This window comes from Odocoileus virginianus, chromosome 11, assembly GCF_023699985.2.
Source record: "Odocoileus virginianus isolate 20LAN1187 ecotype Illinois chromosome 11, Ovbor_1.2, whole genome shotgun sequence".
NCBI classification, from domain to species: Eukaryota; Metazoa; Chordata; class Mammalia; order Artiodactyla; family Cervidae; genus Odocoileus; species Odocoileus virginianus.
In genome coordinates, this window is record NC_069684.1 from 22,467,236 (window position 1) to 22,489,510 (window position 22,275).

Here is a 22,275-nt window from a genome sequence, read left to right on the forward strand (position 1 = left end):
CACCAGGGAAACCCTGATCAGTACTATTTTTCAACATGTATTTGAAGTGTAGTGTTATTTCCCGATGCACACTAAGAATCATTGTCATTGTTCCAGCTTGCAATCAGAGAAGTCCGAATTACATTCCCATAAAGTATTATCTAGAAATAGTTCTGTTCTATCAACCTCTAAATATGAAGCTTCATAATTTCATTAATGTTTATACAAATAGGGGATTGGGTTTCAGTAGTGGAAGGAACGCAGATTTTAAATACCTGGCATCTCATTTTTAGCCATGTTAGTCCCTGTATAGAGTATTCTGAAAATAGCACGTGATCTTGTCATATCAGTTCATGACCCTGTTCAAGGAAAGTAGGCATTGGTTATATTTCATCAGGAGAAATTAATTACAAGATCCTGTTAATTCTTTAATTTGTGGTGTAGATGCTTTGAGGGTCTTATAAGTGAGTCTTATTATAGGAATGGTTAAGAGCACAATAAATTAGTGTCTATTATTATGTGTTGGAGTACTGTGAGAACAGTTCCTTCTGATTTATTAAATTTTTGAAAACATAAGTTTGTATGTTATTGACATTTTATTAATAGAATAAAATTTATTGAATGCCTACCATTTTTTGGTATTGTACTGAGGAATATTAACACAATTAAATCTTACACCTCTCTGAATATCTTGCTTAACAGATGGAAATACTAGAGGGCAAATAATATCAATAACTGCCCAGAGTCATTTAGCTGCTAATAGGTGAAATTCATACCCACTCTGTACCCTTTAAGAGTGCTTCTTATATTATAACCTTTGTGATTGTTGGACTAAAGTGAATAATGACTTTGTGTATTTATGTAAAGAAATGCACTGAAATTAGTACTCTCAATTGCTTAAATTTCATTAAGGTGGATAAATATAGACATTTCTATAGTAGAAAGAGGGAAGAATTTTTTAAAATATAGGTAGCTGTTGATCTGTCATTGTTGATGTATCTGTTAATGTCATTTTCAGATGTTAGTAGTCCTCATAGGCTAATTTATTTAAGATGGGAGGGGGAGAAGAGTGAAGTGAAAAAATAGATATGGTAAGGTAGAACTCTTAGGAAGAAAAGGTAGTCTGTACTTAAAAAGGGTTTACTAAGGTAAGTAGGAGAATGCACAGAGAATATAATCAAATAGAAACAACCAAGAGAGAAAGCAAATTATGTTTGACTAGAGCAGAGGAAATTAGAATATAGATTTTGGGTTATAAAAGAAATATTATTGATATTCTACCATTTTTATTCCATTCCTTTGGTAGTTTTTTTTCACATGAGATGATTATCATGGCATTTTAGAGCTTGAAGGGACTATAGATTGAGCTAGTCAGTCATTGTTAGTCTCCAACTATCTCGTTTTGCAGATAAGGAAACTGAGTGATTGTAGGGTGTTTGTCCAGGGGCACATAACTCTGGTTTCATGACAGGATCTGTTCATCATAGCTTTTGATTGCATACTTGTGCCCTTTTTACAGTATTCTAAGTACTCTTTTCCTTCAAGTTCAAACAACTTAACTGAAAATGAAACAACTATCTGAAAATGAAGTTGTAGTGAATACTTCAGTTGTGTATGCCTGTCTTGTGATTATTCCCTATTGACATTCTTTCAAGATGGGTATATTTAAGGTGGTGGGATGGAGGGGTAAATTGTTTATTTCCTAATTTTTTTATTTATGGAATATGTATTTATTTGACTTATAAATTATTGACAATAAATATTGGATTTATATATGATATATTTTAGATTTACTTTTTCTGTTGCTAAAGAGAATGTAAAAACTGAAATCACATTTTTTTTTCTTCATTTTGCAGTAGTATTATTGATTCCACAGAATACAGCCAACCTCCAGGTTTCAGTGGCAGTTCTCAGGTAATTGATGTATCTAACAATCTGTTCTAGTGGGGCCGTAAGTCTAATCACCTGAGTTGTAAAATCACATATGAGTTTACTGGAATGTCCTATCCTAGAGACAGCTGTTTTGTGTGCTGTAGCATTGATTAGGGCTTGAATAGCTCTGGTGAATAATCAGCTGTATATCTGCTCATTACTGATTGAGTTAAAAACTTTTTTTAGCATGCTAGTAACATTAGTCCTTGAGAGGAAGGAAATACTGTAAGAGGAAATTGTGAGTAATCAGGACATTGTTTCTCTCGGAGATAAGAAAGTTATAATTTATTGGTGAATTACCTATTATTATGTTGAAACATGAAACCTTTTTCTGGAAGGTAAACTACAGGCTTTATTAAAATCGACTCTGGCTTCTCCTTTTCTTTAATTAATTGTATGATTATTTTGAGTTTTACTCTCTTCATCTCTGACTTGGGGATGCTGATATTTGTCAAGTGTAATTTTGAGGCCAGTCTGTGTTTTTTTTTTAACTTTCACATTGAAATAACTTCAGACTTAGAGAAAAGTTACAAGAATGTTAAAAATAATTCCTTTATATTCTATATGCAGATAATCCAGGTGTTCACATTAGATCACATTTGTTTTATCATTCTTATTCTGTCTCTCTTTTACATATATGCACATAAAATTTTTTCTTTGGATTGTTTAAGTAAGGTACAGACATAATGTTCCTTTATCTGTGTACTTCAATTTATGTTTCCTTAAAAACAAGAATATTGTCCTGTGTAATGACAATATAATTTTAAAATTCAAGAAGTTAACATTGATGTGGTGCTTTATGTAATTCCTATACCTTATTCAGATTTTACAAATTGTTCTTAAAATTATCCTTTACCTCCTTTTTTCCATAAAAGGAAAAAATAAGGCATTTAAGTAAGGTGTGTCTTTGTGTATTCATTTTATGTGATAGTGCAGTTATTTTTATCAAAGTGGAAAGAAAACCTTTAATATTATACGTATTATTTGTGCTTTTCTTTTCCCACTGCTTAGATGACCGACTCTATGACTGTTATGGTTAGCTTGCATAACTCCTCTGCATATCCTGTGTTCTCTTCAGATGTGTGCTTGGATTTGGCAAGTTCATAGATTTGTTTGTATCTCTTCCTGAACAGCCATGAGTGCACTAGATCTAGGTGTTTTGTAAGACATAATGAGATATATAAGGAGAAAATTTTTTTAAAGTTTTATTTATTTTATTTTTTGGCTGTGGTGGGTCTTTGTTGCTGCACACAGGCTTTCTCTAATTGTGGTGAGCAGGGGCTGCTCTTCATTGCAGTGTGTGGGCTTCTCATTCCCTCTCTCTTATTTTAATATTTATTTATTTGGCTGTGTCGGGTCTTGTTTGCGTCATGTGGAGTCTTCTGTTGTGGTGCCCAGATTTTCTAGCTGCGGTACACAGATTTAGTTGCCAACTGGCCTGTGGGTTCTTAGTTCCCCGACCAGGGAGTGAACCCATGTCTCCTGTGTTGCACAAATTTCTCTAGCTGCAGCACGTGGACTTAGTTGCCCTGTGGTCTGTGGGCTCTTAGTTCCCCAACCAAGGATCGAACCCATGTCCCCTGCATTGCAGGGAGAATTCTTAGCCACTGGACCACCAGGGAAGCCCCTCAGGAGGAATGTTTAAGAACTGAATGGAAACATCTTTAAGAACTTGAAGAGGGAAAGCAGAATCTGGAAACAGGCTTGGCATTCACAGCTGGGCCTTGATGTTCTCCTTTCAAACCTAATCTCACAACATCCACATCAGACACAGTCACTCTGGGACTAGGAAGAAATGAAACAAAAACTAAGATCACTTCATAAACTTACCTAAGCACATTAAAAAAATCACTGTGCAAAATATGTAAAATACCAAACACGCCTGTATCCTGGCTAATACAAGCAGTAGCTGCATCCTTACTAATTACGGCTTTAATCTCACTCTAGTTTTCTGTTTGTCCAGGTAAGATATGTTAAGATACCTGGTCACAGGATTATCCCCCTTCTTGACAGTATCCAGTCCAGAGCAAAGCCTTACTTCCTTGAACCCTCCCCCAAATCACTTAACATGAGCCTGTATCCTATCAGTAGTTTGTAACATCTTCCTGCCTTAACCCATAGTATGCTGTATTCTTCATTGCAATGAGCAGTAATAAAACTTGTTCAGCTACAGGTGTATTCCTATTGGTCTTTGGTTGCAGGACTCTGACAAATTCTGCATCAAGGAACAAGGGAAGCCCTTTTCCTATTGCCATTTATAGGACATTGATTTGGAATTTCTAGCAAATTCTGTGAGTTAGAAATTATAGAAATTGAATCTAGGAGGGAAAAAAACCATTCAGAATAGCATTTTTGTGTGTGTGTATTTTTTTTTTCATTTTTTAATTTTTACTCTTTGCATGTAATAAAGGAAACTTGGTTTGAGATGGTACAGTAAGCCTGTGGTCTCTCTAACCTTCACACACTAGAAATCCCATTGACATATAGCTGTCCTCATACGGAAAACTTAAAAAGAATTTATAGGCGATAAAAAGAATACTTAAGAAGTCTGCCTAATGTGAGTCACCATGTGCAGAGTAAAAGAGTACTTTTGGTGAAGTCTTCCGGGTTTCCCAGGAGACTCCAGCCTTAGCATCTGCTGGAGGCCAAGGAGGTTGTTGCGGAGGAGAACCTGCTAGGGCTTCTGGGACAGAACTAATGTGACATATAGTCCTTACCCTTCATTTCTAGGAATACTCTTTAGAAAGCACAGACTTAAAATAAATTGACATAAAAAGAATTGAAAACAAAGGAGTAGATGAGGATAAGCCTGGCAAATGTAAGAATGGTAAGGAAGTTGACAAAAACAAACAGCAAAGTAAATACAGATCACAATAGAACTGAAGGGAAAAATCATGAGAAGACAGATACGCATTTACATATAATAAAAGGTATAATCCCACAAACTAGTAGTAATTTGTGTGACATAATATAAAGGATTAGTATTTATATAAAGTAAAACTTTATTAGAAATTTTTTAAAACTGGTTAAAACTTAAACATGGTAGGAGATTTTAAAGTATACTTATCCCTCAGTGTCTGAGGGATTTGTTCCAGGAGCTGTGGCAGATGCCAAGGTCCAAAGATGCCAGGTTCCTTATATGAATTGTGGTATATTTGCATACAACCTCTGCAGCACATCCTCCTGTATACTTTGTCATCTCTGTGATTACTTATAATAACTAGTATAACATAAATGCTGTGTAAAAAATTTTAAATACAATGTGAATACTATGTAAATAGTTGCCAATGCAGCTGCAAATTCATTTTACCTTTTGGAATTTTCCAGAATTTCTTCCTTTGGTTGGGGGTGGATATTTTCTGTCTGCGTTTGATTAAATTTGTATTTATAGAACCTGTGGATATGGAATGCCTACTGTATAGCTCAAGAAATAATTAAAGTAGTAATATTAGTATTTAGATAACATTTATTTTCCATCTACTATGCATTGCATGTACATTGCTCAGTGTTCTTTACAAGCATTAACTACTTTAATTCTTAGAACTTGAGATAATTATTTTCTATTTTATTAAGGAGGAGACTAGGTCAAAGAAGGTAAGGAGAAGTTAAGATATTCTAACCCAGGCATTATGGCTTCAGGACCTGTGCTTTTAAATATTAACTTATTAAGCCAACAGTTTTCTGTTTTTTTTTTTTTTTTCAGTACCTTCTATTTACCAGGCACTATTATGGGCTTGGGTTATTGAAGAAAAACAAGGCAGACAAAAATTCTGCTGTAACCCAGCTTTCAGTCTAGTTGGAGATATACTAATAGTAATAAAGATAGATTATTTTTGAACAAAGAGGAGGTAAGGGAGGAAGCTATGTGAATATCTCTGAGCAGATCTAAGCTGAGCGAAAGAAGGAAGTACATAAGCCCTGCGCTAGAAGCGTGCCTGTCGTAGTCTAGAAGTCTGTTATGACTGGAGAGGAATGAGCAAGGGGGAGAAAAATAGAAATGAGGTAAGAAACGTAAATAACGGAGGCCACTTAGTGTGTAACTTTCTTAGTTGTATTAAAGACTCTAAATTTTTTTCTTTGGTTGAATGAGTTAAACTTAGCTTAATGGGTACTTGCCTCACTTTATACTTTGTATCAAGGGATATGCATATTGTTAGTAATCTTGGAGCATTGAGAAAATTGGATTGATTCTAAAACAAGATAAATTGTGCCATCTACATTCTCAGAATCAGAACCTTCAGTAAACAGCTACTTCAGCAATCTGGAAGAGAGTAAACCAAAGACTCCTCTGAATATCTTTGTGTCAAAGAGTATACAAATGTTGCTACAAACAACTTAAAAAAATCCTGTGTTGAAACTGTTATAAATCAAAATTTATGAGATTTTGGTCAGAATTATCCTAAAAATTATATCATTAAATGGATTCAGTTTTAGATGAGAATAAAAATAAGTGAACTAGGCATTAAACTCAACAAACTGGGAAATTCTTAAGATGGTAAATGTAGAGAGATTAAAAAAAGAAGATTATCTATAAGATGTTTCAATATATAATTGAAATTGGCTATTATAGTATTGAGTAGATTAAAAAACTGGGTGCTAGTGCATATTAATAAAAATAGAACTCTTAATAAATTGAATAATTTGAATAGACCAATAACCATAATTGGATGTGATTCCAATTAAAAAAAAAAACACCTCAAGAATATTTTTTAAGGGTTTGTAGAGAGGGTGACCAACTGACTTTAAATGGTTATTTGTAGAATAAATGCTTCAGAAGGATATTACAAGGGCATTTACCCAATAGGTTATTTTAATGTATTCTAAGACTGCTCTAACAAATGGGGCACAATAAAAATTTTAAATCTAACTGAAAGGTAATTTAAGAGTTTACCCTATGGTGAAGGTGGTTATGCAGATCAGTGGTAAAAGGGAAGATTAAGTAAATTATGTTGCAATACCCAGGAAACCATTTGCTGGAAATTTGCTTTCTATTTTATCTCTTACTGTAAGAGTTCAGATCAGCTAAATAATGATTTAGATAATAATAGAACTGTAGAAATTAAGAAAGAAGGCAGTGTATAAGAAAGTACCACAAACAAAATTTTATACCCAAACTGGGAAAGGTATTATCAATATGATAGGCAAATGGTTTAATTGCTTCAAAATAAAAATTTCTTATATGGATTCCATGTTTTTGATGAAAGCGCCAACAGGCAAAAAGTAGATGAAGAACATGGGGAAAAAGATAAATCCAAATGGCCCACTCACATGTAAAATAATACTCAACTGTGTGATTTGGTAGTGATAAACATAGAAATTTCTTATAAGAAATGATTCAAAGTACTATCAAAAACTTATATACCAATATTATTTATACAAGCAAAAATTCTGGAAAAATAAATATGCCCAGTCATAGCAGAATAGCTTCAGAGACTGGTACAGCTGTTGAGTATACTATTTTGCTACTCTTAAAAATCATGTTTATAGTTGAAATGGAATTGATAAAAAGTTAACATGATGTAGGTGAAACCAGAAGCAATTATTTTATACCTCTGAATTTTTATAATTGCTTGTTTTTGCCTTAGAGTTTTTATATAACTTTAGTATAATTAGTAAAACCAGGATGTTAATGTTAATATAATATCATTATCTGAGACAGTTTATTTAAATTTCAGCAGTTTTGCCACTAATATTCTTTTATAACAAAAGGAAAATTTTCTTTGTCCAGAATGAATCCAGACTCACTGGTTATATTTAGTTGTCATGTTTCTTTAATCTCCTCTAAATTGTTTTAGTTCCTCAGTTGTACGTGAGGTTGACATTTTTGAAGTGTAAGTTATTAATTTTGTAGACCATTCCTCAATATGAGTTTGTCTGATATTTCCTTATAACTGGATTGTGATTACCCATTTTTATCACAAATGCTACAGCCACCAGTGTGGTATCCTTTGTTAGTTTGTCACATCTGGATATGGTGTATCTGCTCGATTTTGGTGATATTACCTCTGATCATTTGATTAAGGTGATGCCTGCCAGATTTGTTTGGTATAAATTTACCGTTTTTCTCCCATTTGAGCATTTATTAATGAATATTACTTGAAATAATAATTAATTATTTTGTATAAACAATAAGTTTTAACTTTTCTACATTAATTGTAAAAATTTTTACTGAAGTGTGGTTAATTTATAGTTTTTGTTTCAAGTGTATAGCAAAATGATTCATATGTATGTATATATGTATTTTTGTATTATGGGTTATTTTGACTATTTTGAGTATAGTTCCTTGTGCTATACAGTATGTCCTTGTTGTTTACCTTTTTTATTTACAGTAATATGTATATGTTAATCCCGAACTTCTAATTTATCCAAACCCTCCCCCGCCCCCCCAGCTATGCTGTCCTCTTTGGTAACTGTGTTTGCTTTCTAGTCTGTGAGTCTGTTTCTGTTTTGTGAATATGTTCATTTGTGCCATTTTTAAAATTCCATATGTAAGTGATATCATACGATATTTTTCTTTCTGTAGTTTACTTCACTTAATCTCTTGATCCATCCACATTGCTTCAAATTGCATTATTTCATTTTTTTAATGCCTGAGTAATAATTCCACATTTATCAGTTAGGATTTCCACTATAAGGGAGATCTTTCCTACCATCTCTTATGTGTTTAAGGAATCATAAATTTAAAAGTTTTTCTGTTAATTATTTTGAAGCTCAGTCTGTTCTCTGTTTGGCTAGTTGGAATTCCTTCAAGCTGATCTTCAGGTTCTTATCATTTTTTAAGTAACTTCTTACATTCTTAGATAATAAGATGTACCAATATCATCTTGTACTTACCTTGCCCCAATTCTGTAATCAGCCATGTATCCAAGATGTCCCGTTTTCTTTTAATGGAGAATGATACTTCAAAACAAAGATCTGGGTTTTAAGTATGCTCATTGCTCGTATAGTGTCATTGCTTGTAGGCCTTCTTGGTCAACAGAGCTAGGAAACATGCATATCTGTATATATAATATATTTATTAATTACATGTTAATCACCTTAAGTGTTTGATGAAAGGACTCACAGGAATCAAGGAGTTTATACTTCTGGAACTTGATTATAGGCAATGGATACAGTACAACCAGGCAGAAGAAAGGTACTCACTGAAAAGGATATGGAGATTTCAAGTAGTTTTCTTTGTCCTTGTACCACTGAGTCACAGAGGAACTGCTTTGTCTCCAGATTCAGAATGACTCCTTGCTTACATTCTCAAGCACCTTAGTAATGGGAAGTGCAAATTTGGCTTGTAGTCAGATCCCTTATTTTAAGCTAGTCCCATAGGCAGTGCATTCTAGTTATGTGACCAGTTATTAACTTACAAACTTCACTGAAATAGGTGAATCATAAATTCAATTATTATTACTAAACAGTGTTGACAGAGTGACGCAGTCTGTCACCAAACAACTCTAAGGCCTATGGTTATGAAATACCATTTATCTTTACTTAATATATTTTGCAGTGTAGGTTAAGAGTCAATAGCTCTGTAAATAACCATGTGGGCAACCCAGACCAGCTGAGATTACTCACTACTATTCAATGGATGAAAATTATTTATATAATCTTCTATGTCTGTGACATATCTGTGTTTCTGTATCTGTCATAAAAGCTGTGGATTCATGCTGGTGACCTCCTGTTACAATTCACTATCACAGGGTTCATTGTAGCTTCAGTGAATCCTTTCCATATCTTTAATTCCCTTTTCTGACAGAAACCTAGTTCTCATTACCAAAACATACATTTTACTTATTGTCATAGTCTTATTAGTGTATGTACTAAACTAGTATGGAAATTATTAAGAAAGCAAATCTACTAACTAGTGGTGAATATTTAAATTCCTTTATAGCTTTAGTATGAGAATATAGTTATGAAAATACAGTGTGTTCAGAAATTACTTGGATTTTAGTTGTTAATTATTCATCAGTATTAGCTGCAATATTTCTTTGAAATACAACTGAGTTCATTTGCTTCTGTTTGTATTCCACCACCAACCTTTACCTTTATTACATACAAACTTTTTTTGAAAATATGAAATATTAACCTGATTTTGAAGGTCAGAGTTATACAGAAAGTCATACTCAATAAATACCACACCTCCAGCCTTTCTACCAATTTCCATATCCTTTATCTTTGCCCACTGCATTGTTTCTTACCGTTTCTTGGTAACCAGTTGTGTTAGTCAGTTTTCATGATGCATATGCATATTCTTATTTCTTCTTTTTTACACAAAGGGTGGGTTTCCTAGTGCTTCTCTTCTTTGCTTTTTTATTTAACAGTTTATCATGAAAAAAACTATAGAAGTGCATAGAATTCTTCCTCATTGTTTTTATAGCTGCATAGAATTTTTAATCAATTTGTTACTTAAAGAGAGGTAGTTTACATTATTCTGTAATTACAAAGTAGTGCTGAGTGATTAATTTGTACATACATACTTTCATATCATTGGATGGTGTATCTTCAGTGTAAATTCCTAGATGTGGGATTTCTGGGTCAGAGATGGATGAATGGATGGGGGTAGATGGATAGATAGATGGACAGGCAGAGAGATTGATATTGCCAAATCATCTTCTTCCCCCAAAGGACTGTACCAGTTTGCACTTTCCCAGCAGTATATGAATGTGTCTGCTCTCTTAGACTCTATCTCAGAGCTTCTCTAATAGAATGAGTTTTACTTTAAAATTTTTGCTTATCTGGCAAGAGAGAAATAGACCTCAGAATAGTTTTGTGTTTCTGTAATTATGAGCTAGGTTGAACAAATATCATATGACTGGTGGTATATTAATATACTTATTAGTGGATTATGTGTTCATATTTCTGGCCTGTTTTTTTCTATAAAGTTTTTTATATGTTTTGTTCAATTTTTAAGACTTGGCAGTTGGTATGTTAGGAAAATTAGCCCTTTATGTGTAATAAATGCTGCCTATATTTTCTTCTGTTTTTTTTTTTTTTAAACTGTTCAAAATTTCTAAATCATTATTTAAAGTTAACAATCTTTTGTTGCCTCTGGGTTTTGAGTTATAGTTCTAAACGTCTACCTCTAACTAGGATGTAGAGAAATTTATCCCCATTTTCTTGTCTCATTTCATTGATTACATTTGGATTCCTGTTCTCTTTGGAGTTTATTCTGGTATATGTTTTGAGGTGTGGATCTAGTTTTATCTTTATCCAAATGTCTAGTCAGTTGTCCCAGCTCACTTTTCTTTCTTTATTTATTTTGGCTGCATCAGGTCTTTGTTGCTGCTCGTGGGCTTTCTCTGGTTGCGGCAACCAGGGGCCGCTCTCTGTTGCAGCACGTGGGCTCAGCATGGGCGGCTTGTGGGCGCCAGAGCATGGGCTCGACACTCGTGGCGCACACGCTGAGTAGCTCTAGGCATGCGGAATCTTCTGGACAGGAGATTGAACCTGTGTCCCCAGCATTGGCAGGTAGATTCTTATCCACTGTAGCACAAGGGAAGTCTCCTGTCCACTTTTAAAAAATCTTTCTTTGATCAAATGTTTTGAGATGCAGCCTTTCTTATATGAAAAATTCTGTGTGTATATGGATTCATTTCTGGTCTTTCACTTCTATCTACTGATATATTTCTCTCTTCATCTTTCACTGTCACCTCTTTATGTTTTAATGTCTGATAGAAATTAGTTCCCCTAGCCCCCTAGCTTTTCTTTTTCAGTGTTTTACAGAAATGCTTCCCTGTTTGGTTTCTTCACATGAACTTTAGTATCAATTTCTCTAGCTGCATGAAAAAGCTTCTTGGTATCTTTATTCAAACTGCCTTTAACTCATAAATTACCTTATGGAGAGCTGATATATTTATAATATTGAGTTGAGTCTAGGTTTTGCTTATTTCTGTGTAAGTTTATTCCTAAGATTTTTTTTTAGAGTTGTAAAGATTTTTAAATTTTGAGATAATTGTAGATTCATGTGCAGTTTTAAAAAATAATTCAGAGATAGCCCATGAGAATACGCTGGTGGTACAATGGTTAGGACTCTGTGCCTGCATTGATGGGGGCTTGGGTTCAATTCCTGGTCAGGGAACTAAGATCCCAAAAGCCATGTGGTAAAGTCAGAACAAAACAAGCATAAACAAAGTAAAACAAAGAGAGAGCCTGTGCATCATTTGTCCAGTTACCCTAATGATAACACATGAATAATACTGAACTTTCTAGTCCATGAATATCTTTCCATTTATTTTGGTCTTTTAAAAATTTCTCTTGGCAGTGTTTGTATTTGTAATATAGAGTTCGTCCATGCTTCTGTTAAATTAATTTCTAATTCTTTTTTGATGCCATTATTGATCCATAGTTGTTTTAAAATTTTCTACTTTGTTGTGCGTATATAAACATATGATTGATTTTTGTATGTTAACCTTATTTCTTATTATCTTGCTGAATTTTTGAAAACATTTTCATTTATTTATTTTTGGTTGCACTGGGTCTTCTGGGCTTTCCCACTGGGCTTTCTCTCGTTGAGGCAAGTGGGGGCCACTCTTAAGTTGTGGCACTCGGGCTTCTTCTTGTGATGGCTTCTCTTGTTGCAGAGCTTGGGCTCTAGGGTGCACAGGCTTACTTGCTGTATGGCATTCCTGGATCAGGGATCAAATTCATATCCCCTGCATTGACAGGTAGATTCCTAACCACTGGACCACCAGGAAAGTCCTTGCTAAACTTATTAATTCTAGTTGTTTTGTAGATTCTCATGAAATTCTGTGTACAATCATGTGATCAGCAAAAATATTTTTGCCTTTTCTAATCTTTTTGTGTTCTCTTCTCTTTTCCTCCCCTCGCCTCTTCTAGCCTCCTCTCCTTCTCCCTTCTTATCCTTCCCTTCCCATCTGTCCTTTCTTTTTCTTTTTACACTCCCTTTCCCCCCAATACTTATATGTTAGCTCTGCATTTTGGTAGATGCCCTTGGTAAAGTTGAGGAAGTGTTCTTCTATTCCTAATTTTTTGAGAAATTTTAACACATATCAGTTCAGTTCAGTTCAGTCGCTCAGTCGTGTCCAACTCTTTGCAACCCCATGAACCACAGCACGAGAGACCTCCCTGTCCATCACCAACTCCCAGAGTCCACCCATACCCATGTCCATTGAGTCAGTGATGCCATCCAACCATCTTATCCTCTGTCGTCCCCTTCTCCTCCTGCCCCCAATCCCTCCCAGCATCAGGGTCTTTTCAAGTGTGTCAGCTCTTGGCATCAGGTGGCCAAAGTATTGGAGTTGTAGCTTCAGCATCAGTCTTTCCAATGAACACCCAGGACTGATCTCCTTTAGGATGGACTGGTTGGATGTCCTTGCAGTCCAAGGGACTCTCAAGAGTCTTCTTCAACACCACAGTTCAAAAGCATCAATTCTTCAGTGCTCAGCTTACTTCACAGTCCAACTCTCACATCCATACATGACCATTGGAAAAATCATTGCCGGACTGGATGGCTTGACTAAATGGACATTTGTTGGCAAAGTAATGTCTCTGCTTTTTAATATTCTGTCTAGGTTGGTCATAACTTTCCTTCCAAAGAGTAAGCATCTTTTAATTTCATGGCTGCAGTCATCACCTGCAGTGATTTTGGAGCCCAGAAAAATAAAGTCAGCCACTGTTTCCACTGTTTCCCCATATTTGCCATGAAGTGATGGTACCAGATGCCATGATCTTAGTTTTCTGAATGTTGAGCTTTAAGCCAACTTTTTCACTTTCCTCTTTCACTTTCATCAAGAGGCTCTTTAGTTCTTCTTCACTTTCTGCCATAAGGGTGGTGTCATCTGCATATCTGAGGTTATTGATATTTCTCCCGGCAATCTTGATTCCAGCTTGTGCTTCATCCAGCCCAGCATTTCTCATGATGTACTCTGCATATAAGTTAAAGAAGCAGGGTGACAATATACAGCCTTGAAGTACTCCTTTTCCTATTTGGAACCAGTCTGTTGTTCCATGTCCAGTTATAAGTATTGCTTCCTGACCTGCATACAGGTTTCTCAAGGCAGGTCAGGTGGTCTGGTATTCCCATCTCTTTCAGGATTTTCCATACTTTATTGTGATCCACACGATAAAAGGCTTTAGCATAGTCAATAATGCAGAAATAGATGTTTTTAGAAATAGATGTTTTTATGGAACTCTCTTGCTTTTCGATTTGGCATGTATTGCTATTGCCAAATCACTTCAGTTGTGTCCGACTCTGTGTGACCCATCCCTGGGATTCTCCAGGCAAGAAAACTGGAGTGGGTTGCCATTTCCTTCTCCAGTGCATAAAAATGAAAAGTGAAAGTGAAGTCGCTCAGTCATGTCTGACTCTTCGCGACCCCATGGACTGCAGCCTACCAGGCTCCTCCGTCCATGGGATTTTCCCGGCAAGAGTACTGGAGTGGGGTGCCATTGCCTTCTCCTTTAACATATATAGGTGTTGAATTTTGTCTTTTCTGCATTTCTTGGAATTATTTTATGGTTATTTTCCATTGTTTTGCCCACTTGGTGAATTGCATTGATTGATTTTAAAATATGAAAACAACCCTGCATTCTTGGACTAAACTTCATTTAGTCACGATAAGTTATTCTTTTTACATGTTGGAATCGGTTTGCTATTATTTTGCTGTGGATGCTTGTTTACATGAAGGCTCTTATTCCCCTTCTTTTTTCCTTCCCTTCCTCCAGTATCATCACTGGGTGTGGGTATTACAGTTATGCTGGCCTCATAAAACAAATGGGGAGGCGTTTTCTGAAAGGTTTTTGGAAGACTGATGTTATATCTTCCATGAATATTTGGTAGGATTTTCAAGTAAAAGTATCCAGGCCCGCTCTTTAGAGTTATATGCTGGGTCTTTGGTGTACTTATTCTGTCTTATTCTTAAACTCTATAAATGAAATATTATAGTTAATGTATGCAAACAATATTTAAAATCACTTGCTTGGTTACTATATCCTTATTTCTCTTTCATTCTGTGTCTCCAATCTTCTAGTTTGTTTTATTGAACTTTTCAATTACAAAATTTCAGAAAATTTTTAAAGATGCCTTTTATAGTAATAAAAGGTGGCAATCCTTGCTTTCATTCACATGAAAAAGCCTTTTGCTCAGCGTTCTGTTGATGTAGGATAGTTTTGTCTGATCTGAATTTTAAGTTGAGGTTATTTTCTTTCAACTTTTTAAGTATAGCCAAATCTTACGATGTTCTAGCTTCTATTATTGCTTTTGAGAAGTGTTTTGCTTCTTTAATTGTTCCTATTAGGTGAATTATCTTTTCTGTTTGTGTGATTTTAAAATCTTTGTCTCTTGGACAAAAGCACAGTTTGGCTTTAGTATATGTAATTGTGGATTTCTTTTTAATTATCCTCAATAGGAATAATTTCTCTGTCTGTATTCATGTGTGTTTTCAGTTTTGGAAAATTGTCAGCTTTCGTTCTGAAGCGACTCAGGAGCAGCAGCAGCTCCTCAAATACGTCTTCTTCCATCTGTCGCTCTTTTCTGGGTCTCTGGGTGCCCGTATTTAAACCTTAGTATTCTGTCTTTTATGTTTCTTTTCTTTTCTTTCAAATTTTTCTGTCTTCCTGGCTTTTATCCTTCATTTTGGATAATTATTTTAGATTTGTCTTCCAGTTTTCAAATTCTCTTTTTATTTTCTAGATCTAGTACTTGCCCTTCTGTTCATATTTGTCCTCAGATTGTCCTCTTCTTTCCCCTTTTCTACATTGCTCTATTTTGTTTACCTTTACTCCTCTGAGTTCAGCTTCCTGTTTGGTTATTAATCTTTTGGTAAATAATCTTTTTTTCTTGTGATGCAAGCACTGCTTTAAAATATAGTTCTTCTTTAAAAAAATTATTTATTTTTAGTTGGAGGACAATAACCATCTACTTTTAGCAGGAGTTCACTCTAGATAACTAGATAACTGTTTTGTTCATGGTAGTAACTTAGTATTTCTTAATACATTAGCAGTTGTATTCTTATTGGTTAACTTGTGTTATCTAAAGATCTCATTTATGTAGCTTATTTCTGTGTCTGTTAATGTGCCGCAAGCATAATAGATAGAAACCATTTGTGGAAGGATTTTCATACCCTTTTAGTTAACATAGTGTTGGTGATATATATTTAGGATTATAGACTTTTTTTAATAGAGTTCATATGCTAGTATATTTCATATTTGCTTTTGTTGTCTAAATATATATACATGATTTAGTTATTTTGGTTTTCTAATATATCAAACTGTTTAGTATATACATGTTGACTAACCCTTAACCTAATAATAAATACTAATTTAAATACCTATTCTATATAATTTAGCACTGTTCCTATTACTTAAAATGTATACGGCTGCACTAAAATGCTGAAAAGTGATTAGTTTCCTTTTGGTAATTGTTTCCTAACAATTGATGCATGTTCAAATTCTTAAAATTCTAAGTTTGGCACTTATAATGGATTCTGTCTTCATTAATTTGGAGAGTGGAAAGATGCTTCTCATTTTATTCTTATAAAATTGGCCTGTTTTCCCTTTAAAATAAGAATTGGAAAATATGATCTTAATAACTACAGGATTTTGCCATTTGTAATTATTTTAATCTGAACTTTTGAAATTAAATATTCAAACATCTGGATTTTCTCTGTGGAAAATATAGTATGCTTTGTTCAGAATTACAAGTGTCTTTTTCTTGTTATCACCTTAGACAAAGAAACAGCCCTGGTATAACAGCACATTAGCCTCAAGACGAAAAAGACTCACTGCTCATTTTGAAGACTTAGAGCAATGTTACTTTTCTACAAGGATGTCTCGTATCTCAGGTACATATTCAAGAATTCTTAAAATATCTCAAATTCATGTTTCCTGTCCATGTCTAGCTTCTGAGGCTGGATTTATGAAAAGTCCTATTCATAAAGCAAAATTGTCTATTTTCAACATAGTCTAGCACAGCATTTTATAGGTTCTTAGACATCTTGGATGACATTGCTTTTCTATAACTATTTTTGTTGTCTTTCTCTATTTGGGAATTTTTAATATGTACATACTGAGCTGTATAAAGTTAAAAACAAATCAGCCATGAATATGTAGCTAGCAAAAATAAATTCCATTCAGTTGCCTTCTATTTTTCAATGTTTGTTAAGTTCTAAGCACTATCATCTGTGCTAAGAATAAAAAGATGAAAGAACTTGTTTTACTCTCAGGGAGTATTGTAAATTTAGTGAAGGGGAGCACCAGGTAAATAATGCTGCATTGTATTATATGTTATATAAATATACCAAGGGCATTAACGGGACAGATAAGAATATCAACTAACATAACTGGGGGTGAAAAAGCCATGCCAAGTTGAAAATGGGGAAATATAAGAGAAAAATTCCTGTAGGGATTTCAGAGAAGTTGTATTTAGTCAAAGCTAGTATTAATTAACAAATAAAGGATAATAAAAACATATTCAAAGTAGAGGAAATAACTTATGCGAAGACTTGTATACAATAGGACAGAATAGTTTTATTGCTATAGGACAGTTCTGTGCCCTTTTGTTAGTTCTCTGATCTTTAGCCTTTCTTGGTGTCTCTGCTCTCCATTGAGGAAGGGACATTGATACCAACCCTGCACGGTTTTTGTCTTTTTTTCCCTTTTTTTTATGGTTTATAGATGATGCATATAAAATACAGTGCTTTGTATAAGATTCTTAATTAGTTGATGTTATTTTTAATACACTTGCTCAAAAGGAGCATTACCAAGGAAAGAAACGTATGATATCTTATTAGTTGTTAAAAAATTTGGCCTTGAATCTCTCTTGAATAAGCATGGTTGTATTATAATCTACACATTATAGAGAGAGAACCTTTGGACACATTTGCCTCAGGTTTAGATGGTGGAGAAAAGCAAAATACATAGATTCACATGGCATTTTTCCTGTGAAGACTAGAAGAAAGCCAAGCTTTGTTTATAAGTGTGTTTGAAGTTAATAGTCAACAGTCAATAGTTTTCATTCAGATGGAAAGCTTTCTTTGTATTGTCTGAGAATTAGGCCCCTTATTAAACTTCTGTAATAATCTATGAACTATAGTATGAAGCTGTAACTTTGAAAGTGGTCTGAGACTTACATTCTGACTGGCAGAGGGTGCATGTTAAGCCTTTCAGATTTTATTTGTTGGTATGATGTTGAAATACAACCACAGGTAAATGACAGACATTAAAAAGAGAGAGAGATAGTAAAGAGAGATTGGAAAAGGCTATTGATTCATAATTTTTAAGTAACTATAACATAGGCATGCTATGGGATAGTAAAGGTAATCACAAACCAATTTATTTTGGTGATATAGCTTTATAGGAAGATAGACTAGTAAGTTAAAACCAGGAGGAAGATTAATTTATTTTTATACTTAATAGATAAGGTTATATTGTACTCAACACATGGTTGTCTTAGTTTTTAGGAATCTCAAATTTAACTTATCAAATTTGTACACTGACTACACATATTGCTAAATATAAAGTTCCTCCTAGTATTCTTGGCTGTAAAGAAGAACTTGAAACTTCTTTGTAATGGGTACCTAAGAGTTTGATTGTCCTTTTGTCTTTTTTCAATTGAGAACCAACTCCCCATCCTTGCTCCTGTTTTCATCTATGAAAATGAGAGATAACTAAGAAATTAATAAATATCTTGAATTCTTAATTGTAATTGAAAAAGAAGCTAAATTATAAAGCAATAGAAGACAGAAAAGAGACACCGAATACACTTTTACAGAATAATCTGTAGTTAGAATAGGAGAGGTGATTTGCCAGAAGATATGTATGGATGTTGATCAAAAACCAGCCAAGCAAACAGAATCCTACCTTTTCACAACCAGATAAGTGAAATCTAATCCCTATGCTTTCAGATACTGAAATAATTGTTTTAAAATTTTAATTTTTTTTTTAATAACTTCTGTTGAAAGTTGGTATTAAACTATTGGGTATGATGGCCAGAAGTTCAGCTACCTTAGAAAAAGATTATAATCTTCTACAGAATGTACATTTTTGAATGCTTGTGAATTTTATGTACTTAGAGATTGATGTCAAAATGTTGAAAGAATAGGTTAACATTAAACTGATTTTTAAATGGATATCTAAAGTAACTGTCTTTTCAGTATTTGTTATATTTGTTATTTTAAGTAGCTCACAGTAATAGGGTTGTCTTAATTTATAAAAAGAACCAGTTAGCTATTGTATCCAGACTACTTTGTAGTACAATTGATATCTTCCCCCCTCTGCCTTTTTTTCCCTGTAATAACCTATGTTTTATTTATAATTTGTTGAACTTCCTGAGAATAATTTTTGTCAACTAAGAGCTTTAGCCCAATGACATTTTGATATTGCATGCTAAGAAGGTTTATTCCTTTTGCTTTTCCCAGAATGGAAACACTACAAAATTGATCCCTTTTAATGTAGGTCATTAGATGACTATGTTAAGTTAGCTTTTAAATCTTTAAAATTTTAAATGTTGTGGACAGAAGCTTACTTAGTGTCCTCAGTTGTTTTCCTTTATGATAATTGTTAGTTAGATAAATTTCTTCATGTCAACAATTTAAGATAACTGGAAATCTCCAGATAAATAAATTCTTAATTATATATCACATAGTATAGTAAAAGTAAAATAATTCTTTTGACTTAATGATTCTTATAGTATAATTTCTTTTAGCCTACTGTTATTTTCAGAGAACATTTGAGAAGGAAAATTGCAAAACTTTAAAAAGTTGTGTGTGTGTTTATGTATGTATATGAGCTAAGAATAAGGAATAAGGAGGAAGTTATGAAAAAGACATTGTTGTAACAGACTTATTTCAAGTTTCAATATAGGAGGCTAACTAACATAATTGTGTGCTTTACTTCTCTTTGGGAAGGAAAATGCAAGTCCAACCTTTAAGCAGTTTTAGAAAACAATGTTTTTTATTTATGCTTTTCCATTGTAGGCCTGTTTCTACATTGGAGAGTAGGTTAGCTCTCTTCATTAGAAGAGTAGATTGGATCTTTCATAACTTGACTTTGTGATTTAACTTCTACATCATTTAATTATGAATAGTTTACTGAAATGGATTTTACTCAAAGTATTTGTAAAGAGTTTTGTTGGATAGAATTACTGTTTTCGATGTTCCACCAAGATATTTGCATGAACCTATTTTAAGTTTGACTTTGAAAATTAATGATTAATAATTGCAGTTTTTTACTTCCATCCCATAATTGGTTTTGAAACACTTCAAAGTATTATGTGAATAAATATTTCACTTGCTTTTTATTTAAAAATTCATTTTTAATCTAAATTGTGTTGTTATAAACCGTGTTTTGATGAGTAAATAGGAGCATGATAATGTATCCCTCTGTGTTCCTTCAAACTAACAAAACTCTCACTTTCTCCATTGATAAGGGATTTTATTTTAATAAATTATTTAACTTTTCTTGATCATAGGTACTTTTTTTCCTTTGTTTTGCAAGAAATGATTGCTTAAAAAAGAAAGAGAATTCATAGTATGTTCTTATTGGTGTTCAAAGAAACAGTGTCTTTCAAGAACCACTAAGAAATTTTTATGAAAGCTGAAAGATCAGCTAATTAATTTGTGTACATTAGTCCTCTCTAAATAAGAGTTGTTGTTTATATTTAGAATATAATTGTTAATCTGTGGTTATTGCTCTTTGACTTACGTTGCAGTTCAATTTGTTTACTTTGTTTTCTTCATATAGATGACAGTCGAACTTCAAGCCAGTTGGATGAATTTCAGGAATGCTTGTCCAAGTTTACTCGATATAATTCAGTACGACCTTTGGCTACATTGTCATATGCTAGTGATCTCTATAATGGTTCCAGCATAGTTTCTAGGTAAGTATTGGGCAGCATTCTTTACTATTTTCTTTTGCAGAAGTATCTAGAATTTAACTGAATTTGAGAAGCAAGAGTGTTATGGTTAAGAGCCTGTGTTCTGAAATCCAGGTTGCCTGCCAATTTTTATCTCTGTGGTCTTCGACAAGTTTCTGAATCTCTTTAGTTCTTGATTTATCTGTAAAATGGGATGTTTGTTAGTATCCACCTCATAGGGCTGCAATTTGTTTTCTTATAATTCTTTTGTCTGGTTTTGATAACAAGGTATATTCTTATATATTATAAGCTTATAATTATTATATTCTTATATAAGAATTCTTATATTCTTAAGATATAAGAATTAAAATAAATATAAGAATATAAGAATTCTTAAATTCTTATAAGAATATAGTTCTTATAGTCTTTCTATAATTTATCTTATAATTCTTATATAAGCTTATAGCCTTATAAGAATATATAAGAATATACATATGTATATATATATTTCTCCTTTTCAGTTTTTTAGAAAAATTTGTAAAGAATTAGTATTATTTCTTCTTTACATATTTTGTGCAGTTCTCCATTGAAGCTGTCTTGGTCTTGAGTTTTCTGTGAGGGAAGATTTTTAAATACAAACCTAATTTTTAAAAGAGATTTAAGGCTAATCAAGTTATCCATTTCTTTTTGATTGAACATTAGTTTGTGCCTTTCAAGAAATTTGTCCATTTCATCTAGGTTGTTTAATTTATTGGTATACTAATATTCATAGTATTCTTTTATTATCCTCTTAATATCTTTATATTCTGTAATGATTTTACCTTTTTCATCCTTGGTTTTAGAAATTTGTTTCTTTTTTTTCCCCAACTTAATAGTCTGGCTTAGAAATTTTTATCTTCTCAAAAGAGCCAGCTCCTGGTTTATTGATACTCTCTATTTTTCTGTTCTCTGTTTCATTGATTTCTGCTCTTAACTTTATTATTTCCCATTTTCTTCTTTCTCTTATCTTTCTAGTCTCTTAAGGTAGAAACTGAAGTGACTGAGTTGGAACATCTCTTTTTTTCTAATATAATTTGTGTTGTAAATTTATATTTTATGTGGTATCTTTTCTTTTTTCCCCAAATTCTTTTATTCTGGGAAAATACACAGGACATAAAATTTACCACCTTAACAAGTAGACTATTCACTGGTATTAAATACGTTCATAATACTGTGCACCTATCATCACTGTCTGTCTCCTTAACACTTGACATCTTATAAAACTGAAACTCAGTACCAATTAAACAATAACTCATTGTTTTTTCCATGCCCCCTCCCACCCCCCCCCCCCCCCCCCAGTCCTGGCAAGCACCATTCTACTTTCTTTGTCTATGATTTTGATTACTTCAAGTATCTCATATAAGTGGAATGGTGCAGTACGTTTCTTTTTGTGACTGGCTTATTTCATTTAGCATAATGTCATCAGTGTACATCCATGTTACAGAATTTCCTTTTTATGGATGAATGACATCCTGTTGTGTATATATATATACATACCACATTTTGGTTATCTGTCTGTCAAT

At 33.4% G+C, this 22,275-nt stretch overlaps 1 protein-coding gene across 6 annotated transcripts in view; it reads left to right on the top strand.

The window, feature by feature from the left end:
• COP1 (COP1 E3 ubiquitin ligase) overlaps positions 1 to 22,275 on the top strand; it is a 213,223-nt gene that overhangs the window by 84,930 nt on the left and 106,018 nt on the right. For 5 of the 6 annotated variants that reach the window (XM_070474041.1, XM_020882898.2, XM_070474043.1 and 2 more), the window contains 3 exons: positions 1,836 to 1,893; positions 16,589 to 16,703; positions 20,602 to 20,737. In XM_070474041.1, the coding sequence (XP_070330142.1) occupies positions 1,836 to 1,893; positions 16,589 to 16,703; positions 20,602 to 20,737 (309 nt within the window). The remainder of the gene's footprint in view (positions 1 to 1,835; positions 1,894 to 16,588; positions 16,704 to 20,601; positions 20,738 to 22,275) is intronic. The other variant, XM_070474042.1, reaches the window with a different exon arrangement.